The following is a 26558-nucleotide window of genomic DNA, read 5'->3' as shown; positions in this document are numbered from 1 at the left end:
CTCCTCATTGGATTTCTATAAATTTGTGTCATTTTTATGACATATGTTACAATGAAGCAAGTTAGCCTAAGAACTACATCAGCCTCAAATACACAAGGACAGGTCTAGGCTGACTAGCAATCACAGAGCAGGATTAGAAGGCATTGCTGATTCGGCTGTTGTTTTTGGTTCAGCCAAAGCAGAGGTCTGTTTACTATCTTGGGAGAGAAACCAATTTAGTCTTCCTGGGCTTTATCCACATGCAAACGTGGAAGACATGGCATCTTGTCTGCTGGAAATACAATGCCATGTAGCTGGTTTACTCCTTTCTTTGACTCTGATTTACCGCTGCTTAGAGCCTGAGTGTCACATTAGAGAATGAACTAAGCTTGTGCCTCAGAGGGAGAGCGAATCATTCTTCTCAGCTTTCCTGATGGGAAGGAAGAAACTAGCCAGAAAAAAAAGATGGATTATGTAGAAAAAATGTGGATTACGAATGAGAAGTTGCAGTGGAATGGAAGAGCTTGCTTATTACAATTTGTCCACCCAGATAACCCCACTGATATGCACCAAAAGCAATAGCAAGAAAAGGTGATGGCAAAAGTCAAATCTAAAGCAACAATGAAAGTGATATTGGAAAAGGAAGGGAAGAAAGACCCAAAGAAATCTACTCTTGAATGAAGTATAAAGAAAAGAAAAAGAAAAAAAATGTACCGTGCTTAGCACATCAGTTGAGGTACAATTAAACCCCTGAAAGTTCTAATTTAAAATAGGTTTCCTTTTTTCCTGGCTATTTCTCTGGGATATACAGATCTATATCTCTTTACTGGTTTCTCATGAAGTAAGAAAATATAAAGGATCCATTCCTTTAACAAAATGTGGATGTTAATTACATGCCAGGCACTGTGTCAGGGATGAAGACTGAAAGATTAATAAGACGTGGTCATATCGTTTTGTAATTCCTCCCAGACTTCAGTCCAAAGCTCAGCTTTCTGCAGATAAAAAAGTATGTTTTCCTTTGTTATCAGTTACCTCACTGATACAGTTAACTCAGGATAACATAAACTTTCAGAATATACTTTTCAATCTTTTAAAAGAGTTTTATTATAACAGTGGCAGATGCTTGTGGGAAAAGCAATTTGGAAGTTTTTAGTCCAAAAAATAAAAGTCCCTCATCCATATCTCTAATCTTGGAGCAAACAGATAATTTATTTTGAGATTACATGTTCATGTTTCTCTATAAATATGCATGTTTGTATGTATGTGTATATTACATAAATATACACACAAACTCATATACATATATAACATACATTATATATAAATATATATTTTTTGAGAAAAAGGATAACATAATTAAATATATATGTATTTATAATTTTACGGAAAGACCCTAGTATATCTATTCTTCTAAAGCTTGCTTTGTTCACTTCCATTGGCTAGGAATAGACTATCTTTGGGTGGATAGACAATAAACTGGTAGCAGTGGTTGCCTGATTGCCTCTAGGGAGTGGAACTTGATTACTGGGAAATAAGAGTGGGAAGAAGATTTACTTTTCATTTTATTCTGTTTTCTGCATTTTGATTACTTTAAATAAACTTTTGAAATTAAAAAAAAAGAGAAATATGGTAAATACTGTCAAGTCTATTATTATGGAAGACAGTCGTGCAGGGAAATGACAATCCAGGGAAATGTGGAGAGTGCTGCCAAAGGATGCATATGAAGAGCCGTGAGAGCATAAAATAGGCAGCAGAGAACCCTGTCTGAGTGTCAGGGGAGGCTTGGTGGGAGTGATGTTGGAGCTAGCTCTTGAAGAGTGGGAAGGAGGAGATGGTAGAATGGAGGGCAGGTTACATAGATTGAGAATCACATGCCCCAAGTCTTGGAAGTGTGAAAAACCTTGATGCCCTCTTTCAAACTAGGGAAATCTTAGTCCTGGACCCATGATGGGGCCTGACATTTGGCAGGATATTATTTAATTATTTAAGGTCTAGCAACTTATAGAACTTTAGGAGGTGAAAGAAAAATGCAAGCAAGAAACATAAACCATAGCCAGGAAAACTAATGTGTTGATCCTCAGGGCCTGGAAAGAGAGATAGATGCCCCTAGGAATTACGCAACAGAACAGACACAAAGGGACAAGAGAGTTTCAAGTGGAGGACAAGAGAAGCATTCAAGAGAGAAAATTTCTGAGTAAGACAGAGTAGTGGTGGAGACTTCAGAGAGCAAATCTGTGACCTTGGATTGAAGCAGGAAGGAAGTCTCTAGGGACCTAAACTGTGCAGAGGCAACCTTATGTCATTAGAGTGGAGGGTACTCGGGGTAGGTAGCAGTCAGTGATGCAATGGCTGGAGAGGTGAGAGGGGGTGGTAGGCTGAAAAATGGCTCCCACAGTCCTAATCTCTAGAACTTGTGAATGGCAAAGAAGAGTTTACAAATGTCATTGAATTAAAGATCTTGAAATGGGGAGATTATCTTGGATTATCTGGGTGGGCCCAATGCAATCAAAAGGGTGTTTATAAAAGGGATGCAGGAGGAGTCAAAGTCATAGAGAATGCTATGTGGCTCAGAGACTGGAGTGATGCCCTTTAAAGATGGGGAAGAGGCCGCACGCTAAGGAATGCAGGTGGCCTCTAGAAGCTGGAAAGGACAAGGCAAGAGATTCTTTCCTAGAGCTTCCAGAAAGAATGAGCCCTGGTGGTGCCTTGAATTTAGTCCAGCGAAACTGAGTTTGGACTTCTGGCCCCCAGAACTCTAAGAAACATAAATATGTGCTTTTTTAAGCCACCAAGTTTGTGGTAATTTGTTACAGCAGCCACAGAAAACTAATACAGGGAGTGTAGTCAGTTGTTCGTGCTGAGAAGGCAGAAAGGAGTTACTGAAGGGTTTCAAGCTGAGGAGTGATGTCATTAAATAGCATTTAAAAATAACAGGCCAGGCACAGGGGCTCACACCAGCAATCCCAGCACTTTGGGAGGCCGAGGCAGGCGGATCATGAGGGCAGGAGATCAAGACCATCTGGTTAACACGGTGAAGCTCCATCTCTACTAAAAATACAAAAATTTAACCAGGCATGGTGGCAGGTGCCTGTAGTCCCAGCTACTCGGGAGGCTGAGGCAGGAGAATGGCATCAACCTGGGAGGCAGAGCTTGCAGTGAGCCGAGATCGCATCATTGCACTCCAGCCTGGGCAACAGAGCAAGGCTCTGTCTTAAAAAAAAAAAAAAAAAAAAAAAAAAAAGATAACAGACGGTGAATTGTAGAATGTAGAATGGAGTGGAGTGGCAGGAAACTAAAGAGGAAGAGATACATGACGGGGTGATTGCAATAGTTTTTGAGAACCTTGAAGAAACGGAGAATGGGAGACCCTGTTGAAGACATACTTAGGTGGTGAAAAGGACTTTGTAATGGTTTAATGTGGAGAGTAAAGAGGAGGATCAAGAAGGAATCCTCACTCCACACTGTGACCCATCAATGGAGTTCACAAATCTACTACAGTGTAGTACTTACGGGGAACAGAAAGCATCCATCATTGAGGTGCCTGGAGAATTTCCAGGTAGAAATACTAAACACTCAAGAGCAAAGGAGGTTTCAAGCCTCAGAAAAAAGGAGAGAATTAGGAGCGCCAGTGGAGGTGGCTGCAAAAGGACAGTGCCCAACAATAGGAGGGAGAGACTCACTAAGGACAAAACCCATGAAATGACCAAGATGCATATGGTTTCTTTAGAGGAGTATGCGCACAAAAAAAAAAAGAGAAATAAAGGCCAAAGATTTATGAAGAGAATCTGCACAGAATTACATCTGGGGCATCAAGGAAAAGAGGATTTTCAAGAAAGCTGCCCTGGTCAAGAGGGACACAGTCTTCTGCTGAGACACATGGGATGGTCACAGGATTGACATCAGGGAATCTCCAATTAAGAAGCCCTAGGGTAGATTTCCTTCTCCCAGGGTTGTTTTTGTAGAGCAAAATAGCTGAAAGTGATAATTTGAGGAGTGAACTGGAGGTGAGGAGGTAGAGAAAAGAGGTATAAACTACCCTCGTAAGAAATGAGGTGCTAATACATTGAAAAGGAACAGCGGTAAAGAGGGGTGTGTGTTTATAAAAGGATTATTTTTTAGGAAGATACAAGGTTGCAGAAGAGAGAGTTCAGTGACTGAAGAGGTTGTAAAGATTAAAAAGGAGGAGGGTAATGAAGGAGTGAGGTCTAGAGGAAGCAGGGAGGGATGGGTGCCAGCACGCAGGTGGAGAAGTTAGTCTGGAGAGGAAGAACCTCCCGACATTTTCTGTGGCATGTGGGCAAAGAACGATGGGAGAAGATCGGAGTAAGGTTAGACATGGGGACGGGAGGTTGAAAATTTCGTTTCTGAAATGTTTTACTTGCTCTGTAAAAACAAATTAAGACAGAAGCCAGGTGCAGTGGCTCATGCCTATAATCCTAGCACTTTGGGAGGCTGAGGTGGGTGGATCACCTGAGGTCGGAAGTTCCAGACCAGCCTGACCAACATGGAGAAACCCCGACTCCACTAAAAATACAAAAATTAGCTGGGCGTGGTGGTGTATGCCTGTAATCCCAGCTAGAGGCAGGAGAATCACTTGAACCCGGGCAGAGGTTGCGGGTGAGCCGAGATCGCACCATTGCACTCCAGCCTGGGCAACAAGAGTGAAACTCTGTCTCGGAAAAAAAAAAAAAAAACTAAGACAGGCTTCATCAGACTTATCTTGAGCAAGATGATCCTCAACGTTGGTATGGCAAACCACATAGTGTTAGCACGACAAATAAGTGCCTGTTGAATGGGAGGCTGCCTTCCGAAGATCTGGCCCAAAACACCCATCTCTGAATTTTCCTCAGTCAGGCATAACTAAAGCAAGTTACATATCTGCAATAAAACCCACATGGAAGTCACCACCTCAGGGGGGCTTTTACACCATTACTACCACCATCACCACTGTCACTGACAACAAAGCAACAGCAACAGCAAACACCTTGAGTGCTTACCATGTGCTTGGCTCTGTGGTTCTGTGGCTCTGAGAATTTAAAGTTGCATAAAGCAAAAAACCTACTCATGAGAATTCTATGACTTTGTAGAGAGAAGGGGAGACTTTTATCTGAATACCTAACCTGAGAACACATCCCATGTAAAGGAAGATTCATAAGGATTCCTAAACTGTCGGGGCTGGAGAACTAGAGAGGGCATTACAGACGAGGTCCAGATAAATGATTGACTAAAGCAATATCACCCGGATGACTCCAGACTTCCATCCTTAAGTCCTGTGCTTTTTCCATTTCACTTCACCCTGGTAAAGTTCCTTTCCTATTCAATCCATACATAATTTTAGGTATCTGGTCATAAGTACAGAAATAAGAAATAGAGAAACTCATTTTACTAGAAGGGTTTTCAAGTCAGAGCAGGCAATAACATGTAATCAAAGGACTCAAGCCCAAAAATAGTGTCCCTTGCATGTCACAGAAGGTATAGCCCTCGCAGCACACTTGTCACTCCTAGGGTAAAGTTTCGTTCAGTATCAGCCCTCTCAGAGAGCAGGACAGAAGAATATCTCCCTTTGTCTTACGCATATATCATTCTTTAACAGTGACATTCCCTCGTGCAGCATTTTGGAATAAAAGGAAATGGATGTCAAAGGAGGAGAAATATATTTAAAGAACTAGACTAAAGAACAAAACACATAAACCCTATAACTTAGAAGTAAGTTTTAGGAATGAAGGTGGTAGATAGAGATTGACGTAGACCTACTAAAATGTTTGAATGTCTTTTAAGATTAGTAACAAGCAAGGAGCTTAATATAGACCATATTTCAGAGAACCAAAGTCAACACTTAGACTGTGGCAAAACTAGCTCCTGAGCAGCAAGAGAGGGTTGCAATCAAGAAGAACAGGGCATAATGCCAAGGCCGTGGACAGAATTCCCTCTTGGATTCAGTATTTAACCTTAAGGACATTGCATTGCTTGGGAGAGAGGCAAGGTCTAGAACCAGGAGCTCTTGGTAGGGTCAGACTCTTATCTCCCAGAAATCTGAGACCCTGGCAATCCTTGAACCACTGGCAAACAGAAATAGAAGAGGATTCAGCCCTCTGGTTCAGTCCTCAGGCTCTGGCATGAAAACATAAGAAAGCTTTGCCAGCTGGAACTGGTAGTATCTACATTTGCTTATATTACATTGCTCTCTTGGCAAATTGGAATCAGAACAATGTTAAGATCCTGAAGTTTGAAGAGATAGCAGAAGCCTGTGGTTGTGTTTCTGAGTTTACAGGAACCAAGGCTTGAGGGGAATGAATGACTGCAGCCACTGTAGCCCAGACACAAATCTCTTGTTTCTTCTGGGAGAAAGTGCCCAGCCAGAGGAGAGACCATCATAGCTCTGCTACCTCTTGAGCAAGGGAAAACAGGAATTTGTGTGGAGCTCAGAGAACCAAGAGCATCTCAGTCACAGAGACATACTTGCCCCTGTGGCAGCCCTGCTGACAGTAGAGGTCCCTTGTCTCAGAAGAGCCCTGCCTTGGTCATTGAGTCTTAAGATGACCCATTTCTTGAGTTTTTATTGGGCTAATTCATCACTTGCCCTTTAGCAAGTCCCATATCCACAACTTGGCCTCATCAGAATGCCATGAGGATAAACCCAAGAGAAATTCCATGAATGGCAATTCTAAAGCAGTCTTGGTTGATCAGATACAAATACACTGGCCGCTATGTCTGCTATACCAGAGAGTGAATCAAGAAGGTATAAAAAAATTCCAATTTCTTATACTTACTTGAACTGAATACTAACTTGCTGTCAAGACAGTAGACAAAGATTTGTTTGTGAGGCTGTTATTCAGAGCTATATAAACGCTTGGCCAATAGAGATTCCCTCATAACACAAATCAGTCGGAAAAATGAGCCTACGCAGAGGGCAGGATGAAGCAAGAAGGGGTTTACTATGTATGTAGCTGCTATAAAGGGATTCCAGGCAGAGTTGGGTGTGACTCCTGGAGACTGAATCATGCTCTCTGCTACTTCTCTCTTACTTTATACAAGCAGTCTGATACTTTGTCCTCCCTAGGGTAGCAAAATGGATGGTGGCTGGCAAGAATCTTTCGAGGACTCTCTCTGTGATAACTAATATAGTAAGCCTACAGTTTTGACCCCATTCTGCATCTAAAATTCCCTAAACACTTTGATTTTGAGATTTGGTTTTTGCAACCAAATCTTGGGAATGTTAAAGATGGGCACAGAGCATTGTGGGAAAATCTGAGTAAGACCCGTTATTACACACTCCTTAAAATCGGTCTTATAGATTGTATGCAGGCAGCCGGTACTGACATGAGGTATGGAATTTGCCAACAAGCATGCCACTCACCTTTACTGATGTCTTCATACTCCAGCCAGAGTCGTCGCTGGACCTGCTTGTTTGGGTACCAGATAGAACAGGACTCCTCAAAGCCGTAGATAGCTTCCTGGATGTAATGGTTGCCGAACTGGTCCAACAACGCCACAAAATCTGCACGAGATGTAGCCCCATCCAGCGAGTGGAGAGCATTGCTGAGGGCTATGGAGAGGCATCACCCAAGGGTAAGAATGAGGTCTCACATTTTGTGTATACAGATTCCCAGGCAATTCAGTCCCAAACATGGAAGTGCCTGTGTGGCTCAAAGTGATGTGGGAGAGCTAGCTAGAAGTGTCTGGTGAGTGTTTGCATTTAGCTAAATCAGACATTTCAGTTCCTAAGTGAGTATCTTTTAAGCCAGTTGGTTGTATTAACTTTGTGCCAAGTTAAGCAAAATGTTGCCAAACCTCTACTCCTGCCCCCTTGAAATCAATGTTTTTTCTTTTTTTAATCACAGGTCATGACATTAAATCAATTTAGTGAGTTCAAATAATAGCATTTGAAAAAAGCAGAAACAATTAGCATAGTCTAAAATAGAAACACAAATACCAGTCGAGAACATTTCACATCATGAAGATAAAGTATCGCTTCATGAAACTTCTGTTGTGTGCATGTGGGAGTATGTGTACACACAAGGTCACGATACAAAATGTGTTCTAACTGTGGGTAGTGATCAAAAAAGGCAATTGCAAAATACTGCCTTCAGACGTAGACATGGGCAATGAGAAGACAATGACAGAAGAAAGGAAAGAAAAGTCACTAATACACGCCTATTTTATTGCAGAAATTCTAAAATAAAAGGACTGGGAAATGACAAATGGAAAAGAAAACTTGTTAGCCTCCTCTCCCTCAACCCTGCAGGCAAATCTTGGATTTGCTGTCTCTCTTTAAGAGAATTACTGTATATCTGTCTGAAAGATGGCCTATGGTAAATTTTCCAAATCCAATACCTTTTGGATCTGGCTAGCTTTTAATGATCTCCTCTTCTACATACTTGTCTCCCATGAAGGCAAAGTCAAGTCTAGCTCAGCTTGAGACTTCAAGTGCTGAGATCCACATCACAGTGACACCATTGTATGACTTTGAATGGCATGTGGCAACAGCGGTATTTGATTGTTAACTCCTGATATGCACAGCATCTGTGCTGGGTGCACACTGACTATGGAAATGGAGTAAAATCTCTAATGTATTTTCCTAGAATGAAAAGTAGCTTAGTTCTTTCTAGATGTGCTGCACCAGAAGAGTTTCTGTCAGTAAGGTCCCCATCCCAATCACTTCTTGCCAAGAACTCTTTTGTGTTAAAAGAGAAAAAGTTCTGAGTCCCCTGTGTCCTATGAAAATGTGCTATATCCTTAATGCATTATCTTTATGCACAAAACTTTACCCTTTGTGAGTTTCTGTCTCACTTAACTTTATAACTTCTCTATTTGTCCTCTATCATTTATCTTCCTCCCATTGGCCTTAAGGCTCTACCTCCCTATTGCTGACTCTAAAACCCTAAGTAAGTTTGGAACTCACTACTCCTTAACTTACTAACTATACAGAGCGAGCTAATATCTATTTCTCTCTCTCTCTCTCTTTCTCTCTCTCTCAATCCCTCAGTCTCTTCATTTCACTCACTTGCTGTTTAGGAGTGTTAGGCTGATTTCTGGTTTTCCTTCCCCGCCCTTTCTTGCTCTCTTTTTTTAGTTCATTGTATGGAGTCTCTAAATTACGTTCTTTGCATTTGGAATGCTTAATTCTGTCAATTTGTAAAAAGTCTGTTTTTATGTATCCTCTCCACATACTGGATGAGCCCAGGAAAAAATATACCTTCATTGGCTCCAGTCTTGCCCTTTCCTTCTCTTCTGTAGTCCAAGGTAACATGTGCAATGTAATCTCCACTTAGAAAAGAATCCGATTCTAGCCATCTGCTCTTTTGGATAAATCTGAGTAAATAGCTCTCACACCTCATGTAGTAGCTACATTTTAGGCTGCATCTTCGACAATGGGACCAAAGCCTTCTCCCCTTGGAAAGGACTTCTAAGTTCCAGAGAAGGTGGGCAGGATAGGCCGCAGCAGTGCTCACCCTGAGAGATGGCCACTTGGTTGAGTTTGATGTGGTACATCACAGACCGGACCTTCCAGTGCTGCAGCACAGGGTACCCAGACACTTCACTGAAGTTCACCATCCCTAAGGACAGAAGAGATGTAAGCTCAGTTCTGAGACTGATTCATAAGTCCCAAATCAAAAAGCATGACCCACGTCTATGAGGAGAAGTGTTGTAATTGTGAGAAAATGATTAAATGTTCTTTGATGAAGAGAATTTCTGGAACCACAGTAACAACAGCTATCATGTATTAAACCCTGACTCCATGCCAGGCATTTTGCTAAGCACTTTGCATACATATATTAAGCCATTTGATCCTTGTGGGACAGTTGTTATTATTTGAATTTTTTAAATGAGAAAATTGAGGCTCTAAGGCTGGCTATGTTACTGCAGTAGGTGGTTTCAGAATGATACTCACTTTCATACGCAATAACTTCTTGTTCTCAAAACCTGACTAGCCTCTCTCTGGCTACTGGCAAATAGACTTTTTGGTGCCCAGTCATTTTGTCTGTAAAGTGAGAGGCTTAACTGAGATGACCTCTTGCTTCCTTTTCAATTCTGATTCCTACCAGCTGTATGATTTGGGGCCATGCAACTCATTTGTTTGCATTTTGATATCTGAAAAGTGGGGATAATGGTATTCATCCAATCTACTTTATAGGCAGGTTGTGAGAACAATACAATTATGGGCATAAAAGTATAGTTTGAAAAAAGATAAGGTCCCTAAGACACCAGGTAAGCCAGGATGGGGCTCCAGATGAGTCTGAGGCCAGGCGGCAGTTCTTACTCATTCTGCTATAATATCCCCATAGCAAATTTATATTAAACCCTAGGCTTACTGTAATACACCCGATTTTTACTCTTTTTAATGGTTGCAGTAATTGACTCAGCTCACATACCTGATAACATTGATTTTTCTGTCTCGTTTAACTGATTTGTGTTCAGTATTTAAGTTTTAATTACTCTCAGGCTGATCATGCTTATTTCTTCTTTACCAGAAGGAACAGTATCAGGGTGACTAAATCATTAAGTGGCAGGAACAGCCAAATATTGAGTGCCATCTCTGTGCCAGACATTGTGATAGCCATGTGTTGTCTCATTTCTACTAATGGAAAAACTGAGGCTCTGAGAAGTTAAGTTAGTTGTCCAAAGTCACTCTCAATAAACACAACCTTACAGCCTCTTAGTGATGTTATTAATGGGCTGTTCTTCCTGGAGTACCTTGAAGGAAAAGTGTCACCCTGTTTGAATTCTAGCCATTACTATAAATATAAATGCTACCGAAACAAAATAATTAGGTCATAGGAAAAAAAGTTGCCTTGTTAGGTTTAGAAAACCAATTTTAGCTTTATTTCTATGCTTAATCTTTGCTATATGTGTAAGTTATAGGAATATATACACACTTGCATATGTGTGTACATATTTATATACATACAAATATAAGAGCAATATATAGTACATTTATATATATTATGCATACAATGTGTGGTGTGTGTGCATATCTACAAATATAATGGCAATAATACATATGTAGTGAATTATCCTGCCATTTTGACCCATGTTTCTTTCAGGCTAAATCAACTAATTTAATACTTAAACTGGATGAAGAGTCGGTAGGATTAATTAGCTGCTTGTCAACCCTGATCAAATTAGGTGACTAACTGCCAAATTTTCATTTTTGTGTGAATCATATGGGAATAATTTTTGGTAAGGCAAAAAGAAAACAGGTCAGGAAACGTGCTTAGTGAATCAATTGCTTAAATTTTATCTTAGGCAATCAAAGGTAAGCTACCTGAAACTAAGAGAAGGTTTTTAGTATTCTTTTCTTTCAAATATTCTTTTAGGGCGTTAATCTTTGTGACTACCAACAGTCATACTACTACATACTTTGGCTTTTAACTTTCACGTTAACTTCAAAAGCATACAAATGGAATTCTAACTTTACAAGTTTAAGACTTCAGTCACATGCTTTAAAGGTACATTTTATGAGAGCATAAGATGTGCATGATATGTAGAACTATTTAATATAACAAGTATTGTCTAATTAGGTCAGCTCAACGGCTTTGCTTTTTGTTTGAAAAGTTTACTTATAAAAAAAAATAAGTCCATTAAATAAAAATTTTTCAAATTATTAGGCAAAGTCACCTTTAATTGAATTATTTCATACGAGAAAAAGAAACAGGAAAGAAATCACAAAGCCTGAGCTCTAAGGTTGGCTGTGATGCTGCAGTAGGTAGTTTCAAAATGACCGTCACTTTCATACCCGTAACTTCTTGTTCTCACAACCTAACTATCCTCTCTGGCTACCTGGCCCAGGGATTTTCTGTTCCCAGTTGTTTCATCTGTAAGGTGAGAGTTTTAGGTGAGATGATCTCTTGCTTTCTTTTCAGTTTGGATTCCTACCAGTTGTGTGACTTTGGGGAGGCCACTCATTTACTTGTGTTTTCATGTATGAAAAGTGTAAATAATAGTATTCATCCTATCTACCTTACAGGCAGGTTGTGAGAACAAAATAAAATTATGGGCATAAAAGTTCTTTGAGAAAGCTGGGCGCGGTGGCTCACGCCCATAATCCCAGCACTTTGTGAGGCCGAAGCGGGCAGATCACTTGAGGTTAGGAGTTTGGGACCAGGCTGGCCAACATGGTGAAATCCCATCTCTACTAAAAAAAAAAAAAAAAGAAAAAACAAAAATAGCCGGGTATGGTAGTGCATGCCTGTAGTCCCAGCTACTAGGGAGGCTGAGGCAGAAAAACTGCTTGAACCCAGGGGCCAGAGGTTGTAGTGGGCCAGGCTCACGCTATTGCACTCCAGCCTGGGTGAGAGAGTGGAACTCTGTCTCAAAAAAAACAAAACAAAACAAAACAAAAACGTTCTTTGAGAAAAGAGAAAGTATCATACACATACATGGCCTCCATAATTTTATCATGATCACCCTCCTTACCTCTCTCTCATCATACCTAACTGCGTAAACTTGGCATTTCTTAATTAGTGCTTTTGTTAAAACTTCCTGGGCTTTTTAGTCCAGAACAACAGAGGGAAGATAAAATAAAGAAACAAGCACAGATGTTGGGTGGGGAAGAGGGGTAGGGTGTTCCATATCCACCCAGAATGAGTCAAACAACTGAACTCCATTACTTAGTTGATCAACATTTCTCCTGGATGCATTTATGCCACACCATAGTCAGGGAACAGTTACATAACTGTTCATGCTTAGAAGTGTTTTTCCATGCCTACTTACAGATAATAATTCCGTTAGTTAAAACGAAAGGGGTATTTTAAAATATATATTTTCTAGGTGAGCCATATGACATACTTTCTCAAGGTGCCCTTGACAGGCAGTCAGTGTCATGCGCGTACGTGTGAGGAGACCACCAAACAGGCTTTGTGTGAGCAATACAGCTTTTTAATCACCTGGGTGTAGGCGGGCTGAGTCCGAAAAGAGAGTCAGCGAAGGGAGATAAGGGTGGGGCCGTTTTATAGGATTTGGGTAGGTAAAGGAAAATTACAGTCAAAGGGGGGTTGTTCTCTGGCGGGCAGGAGTGGTAGTCACAAGGTGCTCAGTGGGGGAGCTTTTTGAGCCGGGATGAGCCAGGCACAAGATAATGTCATCGCTTAAGGCAAGAACCGGCCATTTTCACTTCTTTTGTGGTGGAATGTCATCAGTTAAGGCGGGGCAGGGCATTGTCACTTCTTTTGTGATTCTTCATTTACTTCAGGCCATCTGGGCTTATACGTGCAAGTCACAGGGGATGCGATGGCTTGGCTTGGGCTCAGAGGTCTGACAGTCAGGTTCAATTTTTAAAAAAATTTTATTATTTTGGGACACATTTCTGCCGAATGACTATTTTTCAAGCAATATCTCTGACTATGTTTTCTCAAGAAAAAAACACTAATGTTTCCTACCTATGTTTGAAAAAAGAAGAACTGAAAAGACTTTACAGGCAATATTCGAAGCAAGAAAAAGAAAGAATAAGGAAGAAAGGAAGAAAGGCAGGAAGGCAGGAAGGGAGGGAGGGAGGGAGGGAGGGAAGACACTAGCTTTTTCTTGTTGTTTTATCTGAAATGTCAGGGATATATGTATATTGCCCCAAAGTTCTAAAGCCAAGAGTCCATCCCCTTTGGATGAACTTTAAAAAATTCTAAAGAGCCCAGAGGTCCAAACCTTCACATAAGTTTAATGACTGTGGCACCCAACAGGCCTATGAATGCAGCCAGCAGCCTCCTCTACCTCCTCTGGACTTCCTTCCCTTTCTCAGCTGAAAGACTGAATACACAAATGGACAACGGCCAGATTATATATAAAAATAGAACTCTGATTCACAATCCGCAGCAACCAGCTCAGAAAACCAACCCATTATCTAGAGTAACCAGCCTAGGAAGTCAGTCTACTATCTGTAAGTCAGACTTATAGGAAATCAGACCACTATCTATAACAAACAGCCCAAGAAGTCAAAAATTAACTGCTATAACAATTGACACCAAACAACCCAGACTTGATGAATAGCTGACAACTTCCCTATTTTTTCCCCAGTTCCACTTAAGTCCAACCAGAGAAAGTACAATATGCACCCCTAACCAATCACATAGGATGCTCACTTCTAGTTAAGCCACCTACAACTTTCTCAACCGACAGCCTCCAATATGGGCATACTTGAAGACTTTCCTTTTTTTCTCTCTAAAGCTTTTCTACTCCTCTGCCTGCCTTTGAGTCTCTGCCAAAATACAAGTGATGACGGCTATAGCAAGCCTCCAAATAAATAGCCTTTGCCTGTTCTTGTTTGCTTGGTCTTTGTTTATTTCCATACAATATGCAACACCAAAAAGTCCTGTTATTTTGATGAAGAGGGAAGCCAGCAGCAAGACAAGACATGTAGTTCAGTATTTTCTACTGTGTTCTTCAAACTGATAATTCTACAAGATAGAAATAGGTGTTATGTGTGAAAATGATTCTCTAGTTAAATGGACTTGGGAATTGCTGGCTTAAAGTGAAAAGGATTTCTTTACTGCAGGGCTTCTAGGAAACTTCTCTAATGTTGAGGTGTTGTGTATTGCTGAGAGGAGGATACTCTTTCCAAACATATTTGAAGGCAGAACCCATTTATGAATGGAGCTATGACTTTTCATAAGAAAAACAACAAATAAAAAAACACGCTTGGAAATGCTGATATAGAAGATTCTTAAGATCACTTTAGCTCTAAAATTCTCTAAACTAAATTTATGGGAATTATGACCTATAATAGTAGATAGAGTGAAACGATATAAGATTCCCTGTATAAGTCTAGGAAAGATAAAATTAAAATGTTCCCAGAACTAGAGTTAACATGGGGAAGATTTGGCCAAATATCTCTTTAATAGATTCTTCCAGTTATTCTGGGCTTTAAAACAAACCCATTCCCTGCTTACATCAAAGGAAATATGTGATCTTGGCTTAACTGGTACCACTTCTTAACAAAAATAGGTTAAAAACAAACACAAGGTAGAAAAGTAGGCAGGTCAAGATTCCCATACATTTAGCTTAGAGGATTTTAGAGTTAAAGTGATCTGAAGCTTAAATTTGACTGCCTCGGGACCATCAAAATAAAAGTGTCCCATCTGAGCATCCTTCTATTCCTTTTACCTTCAGTGGGCCAAATTAGGAGAGGACCAATGGCATGTGGAGGAAGAAGTTTCTATTGTGAATGAGGACCAGGTTTAGATCTTTCCTTGTTCCCACAGATGGGGAGTCAACCACATGTTTTTCTGGTATTTTTCAGCTCTATCCACCCTCTCCTCCCCAAAAACTTCAGGTAACATCCAGGACTTTTTCTGGCTATCTCATAACTGAAGTAAAATCTCCTCCCTCTACCATAAGTTATATTGTGAGAGAGGTGTCCTGCAGATCTTTAAGCAGAGCCATGTATCTTATTACCGGTGTGTCACCTATACTATTTGTATGTTCCACCACACATGTCTTCAAGGCATTTTACACACACACACGGAATGTGTCTGCCGAAATGGTTTGGCAACAAGGAAACTAGATTCCTTAATGCCGGAGATGCAGGCTTTAGAGATATGTCCAGAGGTTGCAATTTAATTTCTTCAGATGTGTGTATGTGTGCATGTAGTATTTCATAGGGTCACTGATTTTGAAGGATTTATTCTTGGTCCAGAATATATCTAATTGTTTTTTCTCTTGCTCTTTCTTTTCTGTAGGGTAGATATTACTTCATAGTTTTCATACTATTTTCTTTCTTCCTTTAAATATTTATTTATTCAACACACAAAAATCTCACTATGGGTCAGGAACTGTTCTAAAAACTTTACAAATATGAATTTATTTATTCCTCATATCAATACTGTGAGGAAGATAGTATTAGAATGCCCATTTTTACAGGTAAAAGAAATTGAGGCACAAAGAAGTTAAGTAATGTGTCCAGATCATGCAGCCAGTGACGAGCTAAGCCTTGCTGACTGGCTCCAGAGCCGAGGCTGTTAAACACTATGCTATATTATATCAGACAGACCTACATTGCATCCCATTCAGGTCTAAACTCACATTTTTAACATAGCTTGATGGCTGGAAGAGACCTACCCTTAGCTGAACTCATTCTTTAGAAAAGGAAGAAAAAAGGAGAGAAAGGTGTGAAAGGAAAATATCTTGGGCCCCCCAGATCACCAAGCTAAAGGGAAAAGTCAACAGGGGAACTGCTTAGGGCAAACCTGCCTCTCATTCTATTCAAAGTCACTCCTCTGCTCACTGAGATAAATGCATATCTGATTTGCCTCCTTTGGAGAGGCTAAGAGAGGCTAACCAGAAACTCAAAAGAATGCAACCATTTGTTTCTCACCTATCTGTGACCTGGAAGCCCCCTCACCTCTTAGAGTCTTCCTGCCTTTGCTTCCAGTTGTCCCACCTTTCCAGACCAAACCAATGTACTTTATATATATATATTGATTGATGTCTCATGTCTCCCTAAAATGCATAAAACCAAGCTGTGCCCCAACAACCTTGGGCACATTGCTGTCAGGACGTCCTGAGGCTGTGTCACAGGTGCACGTCCTCAACCTTGGCAAAATAAACTTTCTAAATTAACTGAGACCTGTCTCAGACTTTCTGGGTCTACAAAGGTATAGAATAAGGAAGACAGAATGAATAAGGAGAAGAGTAACAGAGAAACATACAAAGCAATCAGTGGAATTGAGTTTATGTCTAGTTTTCTAGCAAGTATTGCCAAATCTCAGTCAGCTGCCTCTCATTAGTCCATGGGACACCTTGAAGTCTCTTCCTTGGCCCAGGAGGTGCCAGCTGGGGGTCTTCAGAGGCACAGGCAAGCATACCCAGAGATTCCTGCCTCTTCTAATTAATCTGTGTGTTTGTTCCATAATGAGTCTGAAGGAAGAATACTGCTGGGCTCAAAACAGTACTGAGTGGCAGGCATTATTATCCCCATCTTATGATGGTGGACCATGAGGCCACATGAGACTGTATTGTCTAATGGCACACAGCTTGAAAGTAGCGGAGATGCAAACCCAGGGTCATGTGACAACAAAACTGTCATTTTCTATTTCCTCATGATGGCCGGTAAATACTTGCCAGGAAACCCAACAGTAGCAATGATGGATATTTAGGTGAGAGTAGCAATCTAGCTTCTCTCTCTGCCTCTGTGACCTGGTCACTTCCTCTACTCCCCCAAGAACTCCAAGCAACTATTATCTTATTTGTTTTTAATGCATCTCTGTGAAACTAACAAGAAAATACACTATTAGGACCACTTTGCAGGAGATTATATGATAATATCAACAATTTTATTGAAAAATAATCCTAACAGCATTCAGTTTTATGGCTGAGCTTTTATTGTGTATCAAGGAAATCACTGGCTTAGAAACCAAAACAAGTGAGGTCAAATCTTAATTTTATGAAACTGCAGGAAGCTGCCTGTTTGTGCCAGTTGAATAAGGTTGAGAAGGCACACTCACCAGTCAGGAAGTCAGGGTCAGGGGTGGGCTCCGAGATCTCCTCTAGGCATTGATTCTCCAGGGGGACAGTGGCCACCACAAGACCATCTGGCAGTTGCTGGTCTAAACCACGAGCAAAGTTGTTTTGCCTAGAAACAGGGTAGACCTTCATTTCTTAGTGTTCAGGTGAACCTGACTCCTTACTGAGCATTTTTGGGTTTTTTTGTTTTTGTTTTTTTTTGAGATGGAGTTTTGCTCTTGTGGCCCAGGCTGGAGTGCAATGGCATGATCTTGGCTCACGGCAACCTCCACCTCCCAGATTCAAGCAATTCTCCTGCCTCAGCCTTCCAAGTAGCTGTGATTATAGGCATATGCCACCATGCCCTGCTAATTTCAACCCACAATGTAAAATTATTATTTTGGGGGGACATTGTCTCACTCTATCACCCAAGTTGGAGTGCAGTGGCACAATCATAGCTCACTACAGCCTTGACCTCCTGGGCACAGGTAATCCTCCCACCTCAGCCTCCTAGGTAACTGAAACTACAGGCATGTGCCACCACACCTGACTAATATTTTGTATTTTTTGTAGAGATAGGGTTTCACCATGTTGCCCAGACTGGTCTCAAACTCCTGAGCTCAAGTGAACCACCCACTACCTTGGCCTCCCAAAGTGCTGAGATTATAGGCATAAGCCACCATAAATGGCCTCCCAATGTAAAATTCTTTCTGAACCAAGAAGTTCCCCTCACCCTGAACCCCATTGTAAATACACATCAGGAGTAAGATGTAATGGGTATAGTTGGTGGGGTAAGGGCTGGCAGATATGGGAAATAAACCAGCTGAAAAGATCTACCAAAAGGGTAAAGAATATGCTTTCCTCTTTCCCAACTCAGTCCCTACTTCCTGACCCCCTCTCAATAAGATCTAGACAGAGTCAGTCTCATTTCTAGACTACAGTGAAGACTTCAGCCACCACTACATTAGTGATGACACCTCACTTCTTGCCTTTGGCAAACCAATTCCCAGGCTAAAAGGGGAAATGTTAGTAATGTCTCCTGTCTACAACAGAAAAAGCAGCTGATTCCAAAAACTGTCTTGAAAATTTACTATCAGTTTGCTCATAAGAGTCTAGGCCCAGGTTTCTGTCAACTGCTGGTCCATATCATAATACTGACATCCTCCTCCTCTTCCTCTTCTTCCTCATCATCATCTCCTGGAAAATATTTCCCTGTAGGTTCTAAGAAGATGTATTTAGAGAGTCCAAGGCAGAACAGGGACAGGCATTGAATGGAGAATCACCTAGAAATATTCTAAATCAATGATTTGAAACATTTTATTCTCAGGATTCCTTTACACTCTTAAAAATAATTGAAGGCCCCAAGTAGCTTTATTATATTTATATAAAAAGGCCCAATTATGTCTGTCAATATTTACAATATTGGAAATTAAAATAGAAATTTAAAAAATTTATTAATTCACGTAAAAACAACAACAATGAATTCATTCAATATTAACATATTTTTTAAAACATGAGAGAAGTAATGTTTTATATTTTTTGCAAATTTAAAAAATATCTAACAATTGAAGATAGCTGGATTCTTACATCTGAATTCAATTTACTGTAATATCTTGTTTGGATTGAAGTATGGGAAGAAAATTCAGCCTTTCTGTAGTTGGAAAAGGCAGGACCTTGGATATACCTCGAGAGGGGACCCTTAGATATCCTTGGATGACGCTGTGAAGACTGCTGTTCTAGACTGACTCACACACTGATGCTTCCATTCATAGGGAAATGGAGCTTGAGCATTTTCGTGTGGGCTTCCATGCAAAATCTTCCAGTCCCTGCCTGGGCAAAGTAAAATCTCATTTAACACTTTACTGTTAACCCAAGCTAAGCATGGTTCTTGGATTCCGGAAGACGGAATATATTCTTGGAGAAGACCAAGGGCAAGAATGTAGTCGATCCCTTTAGGCATATCATATTTACCCTGCTTCAAGATATAAAGCTTTATGCTAGTGCAAAACTCTTTAGAGAAAGTCCACCAACAACCTTGAATAATCACTTCTATGCATATGAGGTTTACCTGAATGTTCCTTTCAGCACCTGTCCAGCAGCTACTTCCTTGGAATGGTTGTTGTAACCAAAGAACATCTCCCCAAAGAGGGTCTGGTTCATGGGAAGCTCCCTGCTTTCCCCACAGTCACTTCCCTCTGGACAGGTCTCCGTGATGAGTTGGCAAGAGCGTCCATCCACACCAAGCTTGTAGTCCTCGATGCACCTAGCACAGAGGAGAGCTCGATATAAGAAGTTATTACATCAGTGACCCATGCAGGCAAGTCAACCCCTGCATTGGGAGGAAATGCCTTTGACAGCATGTTGGATCACCAAAGATTAGATTTCCAAATTAGATTCCAATTTGATTTTGACTCATTGGTTTTTTAAGCCTGTAAACTGAGGCTTCTTTCGTCATGTGATCAGACTAAATCTCTCTCCTTTGCTGTGCAGACAAGTGCTGTCAGAACTTTAGAGTGTCCTCTCCTCTAATAACTGTACAGTTTCCCAAATAGGTCAGGGTAAGAATCACTGAAGATAAGTTTGCCAATGAGTTAACACATTTAAATCCAAGATATTCTAGAGCTTTTCTTAAGAACCATTTACAGGTCAGACCCTGCATTTGTTTGGAGGCTAATTAGGCAGCAAAAAGAAAGACACTGTGCTTAAGAAATTAATAACTTTCTAATCTGGTCCTGTGACAAGTCAACTAAGAAATTAGAAAGATTTATCATCTCCTGGCAGTGTTCTGTTTGAATGTATCCAAACACAATATCAACCCATAAAAACTCCTCCTCCATAAAGAGTAGCCTTCCTGAACTAAATAGACCCTAGGGCACACAGTGTGAATGCCACGTGCACCATTAACCAACAACTGCCTCCTTGGCATCCTCCTCATTAGGATGGAAAAGCAACATCAATGTTAGTAAATATGGGTCAGCAACTCATAAGTCATTAATTGGACCTTATTTGCAGTTATAGTGAGAAGAATATACACTTGTTAGCTAAAGTAAGAACTTCTTTCATAAGGCTGTCATTAAAAAAGAATATTGATTTAATTTGGGTCTCTCATTAGACATACACCAAATTTAGAATTTAAAGATGCTCATGATATTAAAGCACATCATTTATTACTATCCACAGCCATTGTTACAATAAGATAAAGAACTCTGTCTTATGTAGAGGAACAAGGAATAATACAGTGAGAAGCAATATTGTAATAGCAGTGACTTTGTCCTTTTCAGGGAAACCTTGGGTCAGCTGATTGACCTCTCTGAGCTTCAGTTTCCAAAACTGTAGAAAGAGGAAAAAAGTAGCTGCTTCACTGGGTTGTTGAGAAGATTGAGAGACTGCACGTAATGAGCTTATGCGGTGCCTAACATATAGCTAGTGATCATTAAATGTTGTTATCAGTAGCAGCAGAGGTGCAAATGAGGCCCATGTTCATGCAACTTTAACTGTTTTTTCCATTTCCCATTTATATATTTGTGTGAACAGGTGTGATGAGAGCTCTTTAATTATAAATGTATGTGATTTGGTCTTTATACAAGAATCTCAAATCAAGGACTTCTTTGGCAGGCTATATATAGTACCTTGGATAGTGCTAAACACACGGGTGTCTGATTCTTATTGAAACAGGGAAGAAATCCAGTCCAGGTCCTACTACATTAGTCCAGGAAATATATGTGACTCAAAATTCCCAGAGGATTCCATGGCACCAGCTTAGATCTCAGACAAGATAGTGAAGTGGTTCCTTCCTTGAGCAATAACACAGTGTTTCTAGGAAGAATTTTGAAGCTGTGTGGTTCCCTCTCAGTCCATCTTGAACATCTGGACAGCTGCCCCTTTTATGCTGCCTCATATTCCTCATTCTCCTGACCACGTGTCCCACTGTAAACTCCTTTGAGGAGAGAGATCGGGTCGGGTATCCTGTTTTTTTTCCTACACCTGACACCCAAGGGTCTCTGTGCAAAGTAGGTGCTCAAATATATGTTTATTAAATAAATATATTTATGTAACTTTGGCTGAATTGACCTCTATTAATTGAAATGGGTCAACCCTCATGATAACAGTACAGAGAATATTAAGATACAGAGCAAGCTTCCATTTATAGTATGAGTTTACAAGAAACTGAATATGAAAATGGCTCAGTTACAAAGAAATAAAACGAAACACAATAAAATAACATTACATGATTATTCAGCAGGCACTGGCTTTGGGCAACAATCCAGCCTAGTTTTATGACTATAAACATTGATTTTCATTGCAAGCCTATCAGACTGTGAGATCCTTGAGGGCAAGAACTATGTGTTATTTATCTTTGCAGCTCAGTGGTCAGCACAGTACGGGGCATAAAGTAAGTTCTGTCCTTAGCAGGCTGGAAGAGAGAGGGGAGGGGAGGGAGAAGGGGGAGAACAGAGAGTGGGGAAGGCTAGACAAGCTAACTATGGCTATAGAATAGATGAATCTTTGTTTACTTTATAAATATAGCATAAAATGTCTTTAAATATAATTCCAGTCAGCAGTGTAAATTTAAATTTTTAGAGAACCACAGAACTTTTAAAAAATCAGGGAAGGCCTGAATCTAGTCCTAATCTTCTCACACACCATCTTCCCCGCTTTGAGGGAGTCATTTAACCTCACTGTGCATTAGTTTTTCCATCTGTAAAATGGGGTTGCATTGCCTGCCCTGCTCCCTCAGAGAGTGATCCTGAGAAGAGATGAACTGAGATGTGTGGGAGAGCCAGTCTGCAGGAAAGGGCTCTTCACACACAGGAGTCACTGTGCCTTAGGAGGAGTGGCTGCACACAATGCTAGGACTTTGGGGCCAGAATTTAAATAAGTTTCCATTTGTCCAAAGACCAATCCCTTTTTTTGAGAATTGACTAGTTTTGCACACTCTTTCCCAAGTTTTAAACAACGAAAATCTTTTGTCACAAAACAGCTAATTAACATTGCCTTTCAAAACACAACTTGGAAAATGCTGGTTTAATTGGAGAATGATTTAAGTAAACCATGTAGTTAACTTCCCCTTGCAAGTAAATACCCCAGACTCAGTTTCCCCATCTATAGGGGTTGGACTAGACTTAGGTCCCACCCAACTTTAAAATGTTCCCCCTCGACTTTAAAAATGTTCCCCCTCCAGTCCTAGAGGCTCTTTCCTCAGAGACTAATGGATGGCCTAGGGTGACCTATTCACTCACATTTCCTGGATTCAGCATTGAAAGTCCTGCGTCCTGGGACAAATGGACGCCGGGTGGCCCGCTGGCAGCTCAACTCACCCACAGAACATGAGGATGTTGTACAGGGTGGGGTCGTCCGGGAAGGGCGCCATCTGCTGGAGGCACAGCTGCTCACAGCCGCCGTTGAAGCCGTCCGAACAGTCCACCCCGATGTGACGGTCATAGCAGCCGGAGCTGTCCTTCATGGGACTGAGTCCAGATGGGCACTGGCACAATCAGAAAGCATCCATATACGTGGGTGAATCGGGGAACTGAGTTATCTGGGAACTGAGTGTAATCACTGACACCAGTTTGTAGCATTCAGCCTTGAAACTATTAACATTGGCAAGTAATCCACGAATTTCCCACCGCGGCGGACTTCTTATAAAAACAAGTGACCTTTTATGACACCTTGCTTCTTCTCTCTGGACACGGATCACACACATTTCTATTAAAGACACTTCCTCCAAAAAGGCTGGAAGAGAGCATTGTAGCAAGACACAGCTGAGGCGCGCTGACCTCCCAAATGGGCCTCTGGCTAGCAGGAGAGTGGAAGTGATGGGCCAGAATTAAAATGCATTTGCAAAGATTCCACTGGGCTACAGGAAGGGAGTGCTGCTGTTTGGCCTTGGTATTAAGAGTTTTTTAAATGTCTAAAGCCCTTTGTCAACATTGGTACCAAACAGCAGTGTTGGGGGGAATGGACTGAGCCAGGGCTTCCAGCCTGAAGGAGGAAGTGAACTTTCCCTGTAAGCTTGGAGGGGGATTTCTCTCACAGTGGGAGTAGCTGTATCATCACCTCCCTGTGTCAGGGATGCTCTCTGGAAGACACACAGACAAGGGTACCTACTATGTGGTCACCCACAGGTGCTGCACTTGGGTTTGGCTGGATGCTTTTAATGCAAAATATTTAGCTTTTCTGCACTACCTTGTCCTCAGTAGTATACTCCCCAAGAATTATAGCAGAGAGAAAATCTAAGAAGAGATGTCTTTTCCCAGGAGAAGACAAAAGGACTTGGTGAGCAATTGCGGCACTTACCCATCACCTATTATATGCCAGGCAATTGTCTAACGTGCTCACTAACTCATGTGACCCTCACAACACCCTGAGGAGGTAAGCAGTATGATCACCCCCATTTTACATATAAGGCAACTGAGGCACAGAGAGTTTCACTTTCCTAAAGTCACACAGCTGCTCCTGGCAGAACCATGCTTGAACCCTTTGTAGGTTGGCTGTGGAGTCCATGACTTAGCTGCTTCATCATTAGCGCATACCACACTCAGCTGTTTACACAGTAGTCACTGTTTACTGAACACTTATGAGGAGCTGGGCACTATGCTTAAGTACTTTAGATATTTTATCTCACAATATCCTATATTATCCCTATTTGGAGATAAGGAAACCATTAACATTGCCAGTTAATTCACGAACTCTTCTCATTGCACTGGGCTCTGTTTAAAAGTCAATGACTTGCCGGGCACGGTGGCTCACGCCTGTAATCTCAGCACTTTGGGAGGCCGAGGCAGGCGGATCACAAGGTCAGGAGATCGAGACCACGGTGAAACCCCATCTCTACTAAAAATACAAAAAATTAGCCGGGCAAGGTGGCGGGCGCCTGTAGTCCCAGCTACTCGGGAGGCTGAGGCAGGAGAATGGTGTGACCCCGGGAGGCGGAGCTTGTAGTGAGCAGAGATGGCGCCACTGCACTCCAGCCTGGGTGACAAAGCGAGACTCCGTCTCAAAAAAAAAAAAAAAAAAAGTCAATGACTTTTTCCCCCATCCTGTTCCTTCTGTTTGTGCAACAGATTCTGTACATTTGCATTAGAGCCAATCCTTTCTAACAGGCTGGAAGCAGGGAAATAACTTGCACAAGGTCAAGCAGCAAGAGTTGGGCAGAGCTGGGGGTCTGTCCAGATCTGACTCCAATGCTGGGCTTTTAATGGCTATGCTATATACATACCGTCAACAAGTTAACACACTCCTCCAAAACCAATACCAAACTAAAACAAAACTTTCTAAACTCAGTGAAACACAGTGTTAAACATCTCCCCTCCTCCCTACTGCCTGGTTTGCACTTTCTCTTTGCTGCCAACCACCTTATCTTAGTAGCCCACAGCTGCTGCAGGTGTGCCTCTGAAAACTCACCTCTCCTTCCTCCTCTTTCTTAGTTGAAGATCATCACGAGGCAGGATATGCACTGTTTGCTAACACTAATTCTGTAATTTCCCAAACAAATGCGCCCCTGTGGGCCTGCCAGGCTCCCAACCTGGTCCATCCCCCTTTTTCCCCATGAAGGCAGCTGGAGTGCTGGAAGGTGGCAGCATTTAAATAAATTTCCAAGGGCTGCCTCGTGCTGTGCAAATCCAGCTGTTCCAGATGATGGTAAGCAAGCAAATGAGGCAGCTGAGGATTGCACCCCATGTTTTGCTAGCCTCCCACTAATCATATTCCTTGGCCACCCAGCTGTTAGGCCAGATGTGCCACCAGAAGTGAGCTGGCCTCAGCACTGTGTGGCTGCCCAGGCATGAAGGCAGGATGGAAACAGGGAAGACATGGAAGTTTGACTGGAATTGAATGGGCTGCACTGGTTGCCATGAGTTTGGTTTATTTTTTTCTCCTTCTAGACAGCTTGCTAGAAGCCATTAAGCAGATAAAGTCAGTCCTCCTTTTATTCCCACCCCATATGGTTTCAGCCCTCATACCAGCTAGCTACCTCAGTCACTAGCCAGTACTTTCCATCTTTCCAACCACTCGCATTTTTTTCAGAGTTCTCCTTCAAGCATGATTTTTTTTTTTTTTTTTTTGAGACGGAGTCTCGCTCTGTCACCCGGGCTGGAGTGCAGTGGCCGGATCTCAGCTCACTGCAAGCTCCGCCTCCCGGGTTTACGCCATTCTCCTGCCTCAGCCTCCCGAGTAGCTGGGACTACAGGCACCCGCCACCTCGCCCGGCTAGTTTTTTGTATTTTTTTAGTAGAGACGGGGTTTCACCGTGTTAGCCAGGATGGTCTCGATCTCCTGACCTCGTGATCCGCCCGTCTCGGCCTCCCAAAGTGCTGGGATTACAGTCAAGCATGATTTTTGACAAAGACTTTGTTGAATGAAACACGAGCAGGCTTTGTTTCAGAATTCCAAAACCACATCTTGCCTGACTTTAATGTCTAGATGACTACTGCTATCCCAAATTGGACCAGCTAAAATTCATACTCTCTTAGGAAACTTGCAGAAAACACAGTTAGCTGCCTCGTGTAGGTTTTTTTTTTATTATTATTATTTTTCTTATCAGTAAAACCAAAAATAGTATAACAGCTATCAGAAATTAAGCAATTCTTTGTGTAGAATGATCTACATATATTATCTTCAACCCAATAACACAGGTACATTTTGTCTTCCACAATTTAAAGATGAGGAAAATTAGACTCAGAAAGATGAGGTAACTTGTCTAGGTCACAGTGGTGGAAAATGGCACAATCAGACTTTGGGCCTAGATTGCTTATCCTGAAAGTGTGTGTGTTTTCCATCCACTCCGCCATGCTGCTTCTCTAGTATGATAAAATCTGGATTCATGAGAATCCCTAAAGAAACAAAGTCAATGTGTCAACAAAGCAAAGCAGTCCTGTAGATTTGTTGATCGCTTTAAGGAATTCCCTGAGTATATTCTGGGGTCAATTATGGATTTGTAGATTCAGCCTAGTATTTTCTTTCTGTCTTTCTTTTTTTTCCTCTCTCTTTTCAAACATACACACACATGCGTGCGCATGCATGCATACACACACACGAAATACTATGAGTGTAAATATTTTAGGACAAAACATTATAAAATGTCCAGAATGATGACCTTGATGGTGAGTCAAGATCTTCAATCACTGAAAAAGATGCAATTATCCCTACTG

General features: G+C 41.4%; 1 protein-coding gene across 2 annotated transcripts in view; it reads right to left on the bottom strand.

The window, feature by feature from the left end:
- ASTN1 (astrotactin 1) overlaps nucleotides 1-26558 on the bottom strand; it is a 306213-nt gene that overhangs the window by 65956 nt on the left and 213699 nt on the right. For both annotated transcript variants that reach the window (XM_073011748.1, XM_007989385.3), the window contains exons 12-16: nucleotides 22728-22894; nucleotides 19478-19672; nucleotides 17412-17539; nucleotides 9432-9536; nucleotides 7337-7525 (exon numbers count right to left, since the gene is read on the bottom strand). In XM_073011748.1, the coding sequence (XP_072867849.1) occupies nucleotides 7337-7525; nucleotides 9432-9536; nucleotides 17412-17539; nucleotides 19478-19672; nucleotides 22728-22894 (784 nt within the window). The remainder of the gene's footprint in view (nucleotides 1-7336; nucleotides 7526-9431; nucleotides 9537-17411; nucleotides 17540-19477; nucleotides 19673-22727; nucleotides 22895-26558) is intronic.

The sequence above is a fragment of the Chlorocebus sabaeus genome, chromosome 25 (genome assembly GCF_047675955.1).
Source record: "Chlorocebus sabaeus isolate Y175 chromosome 25, mChlSab1.0.hap1, whole genome shotgun sequence".
Classification (NCBI taxonomy): domain Eukaryota; kingdom Metazoa; phylum Chordata; class Mammalia; order Primates; family Cercopithecidae; genus Chlorocebus; species Chlorocebus sabaeus.
Note: the sequence above shows the minus strand (reverse complement) of the source record. Positions and strands in the feature narration are given on the sequence as shown.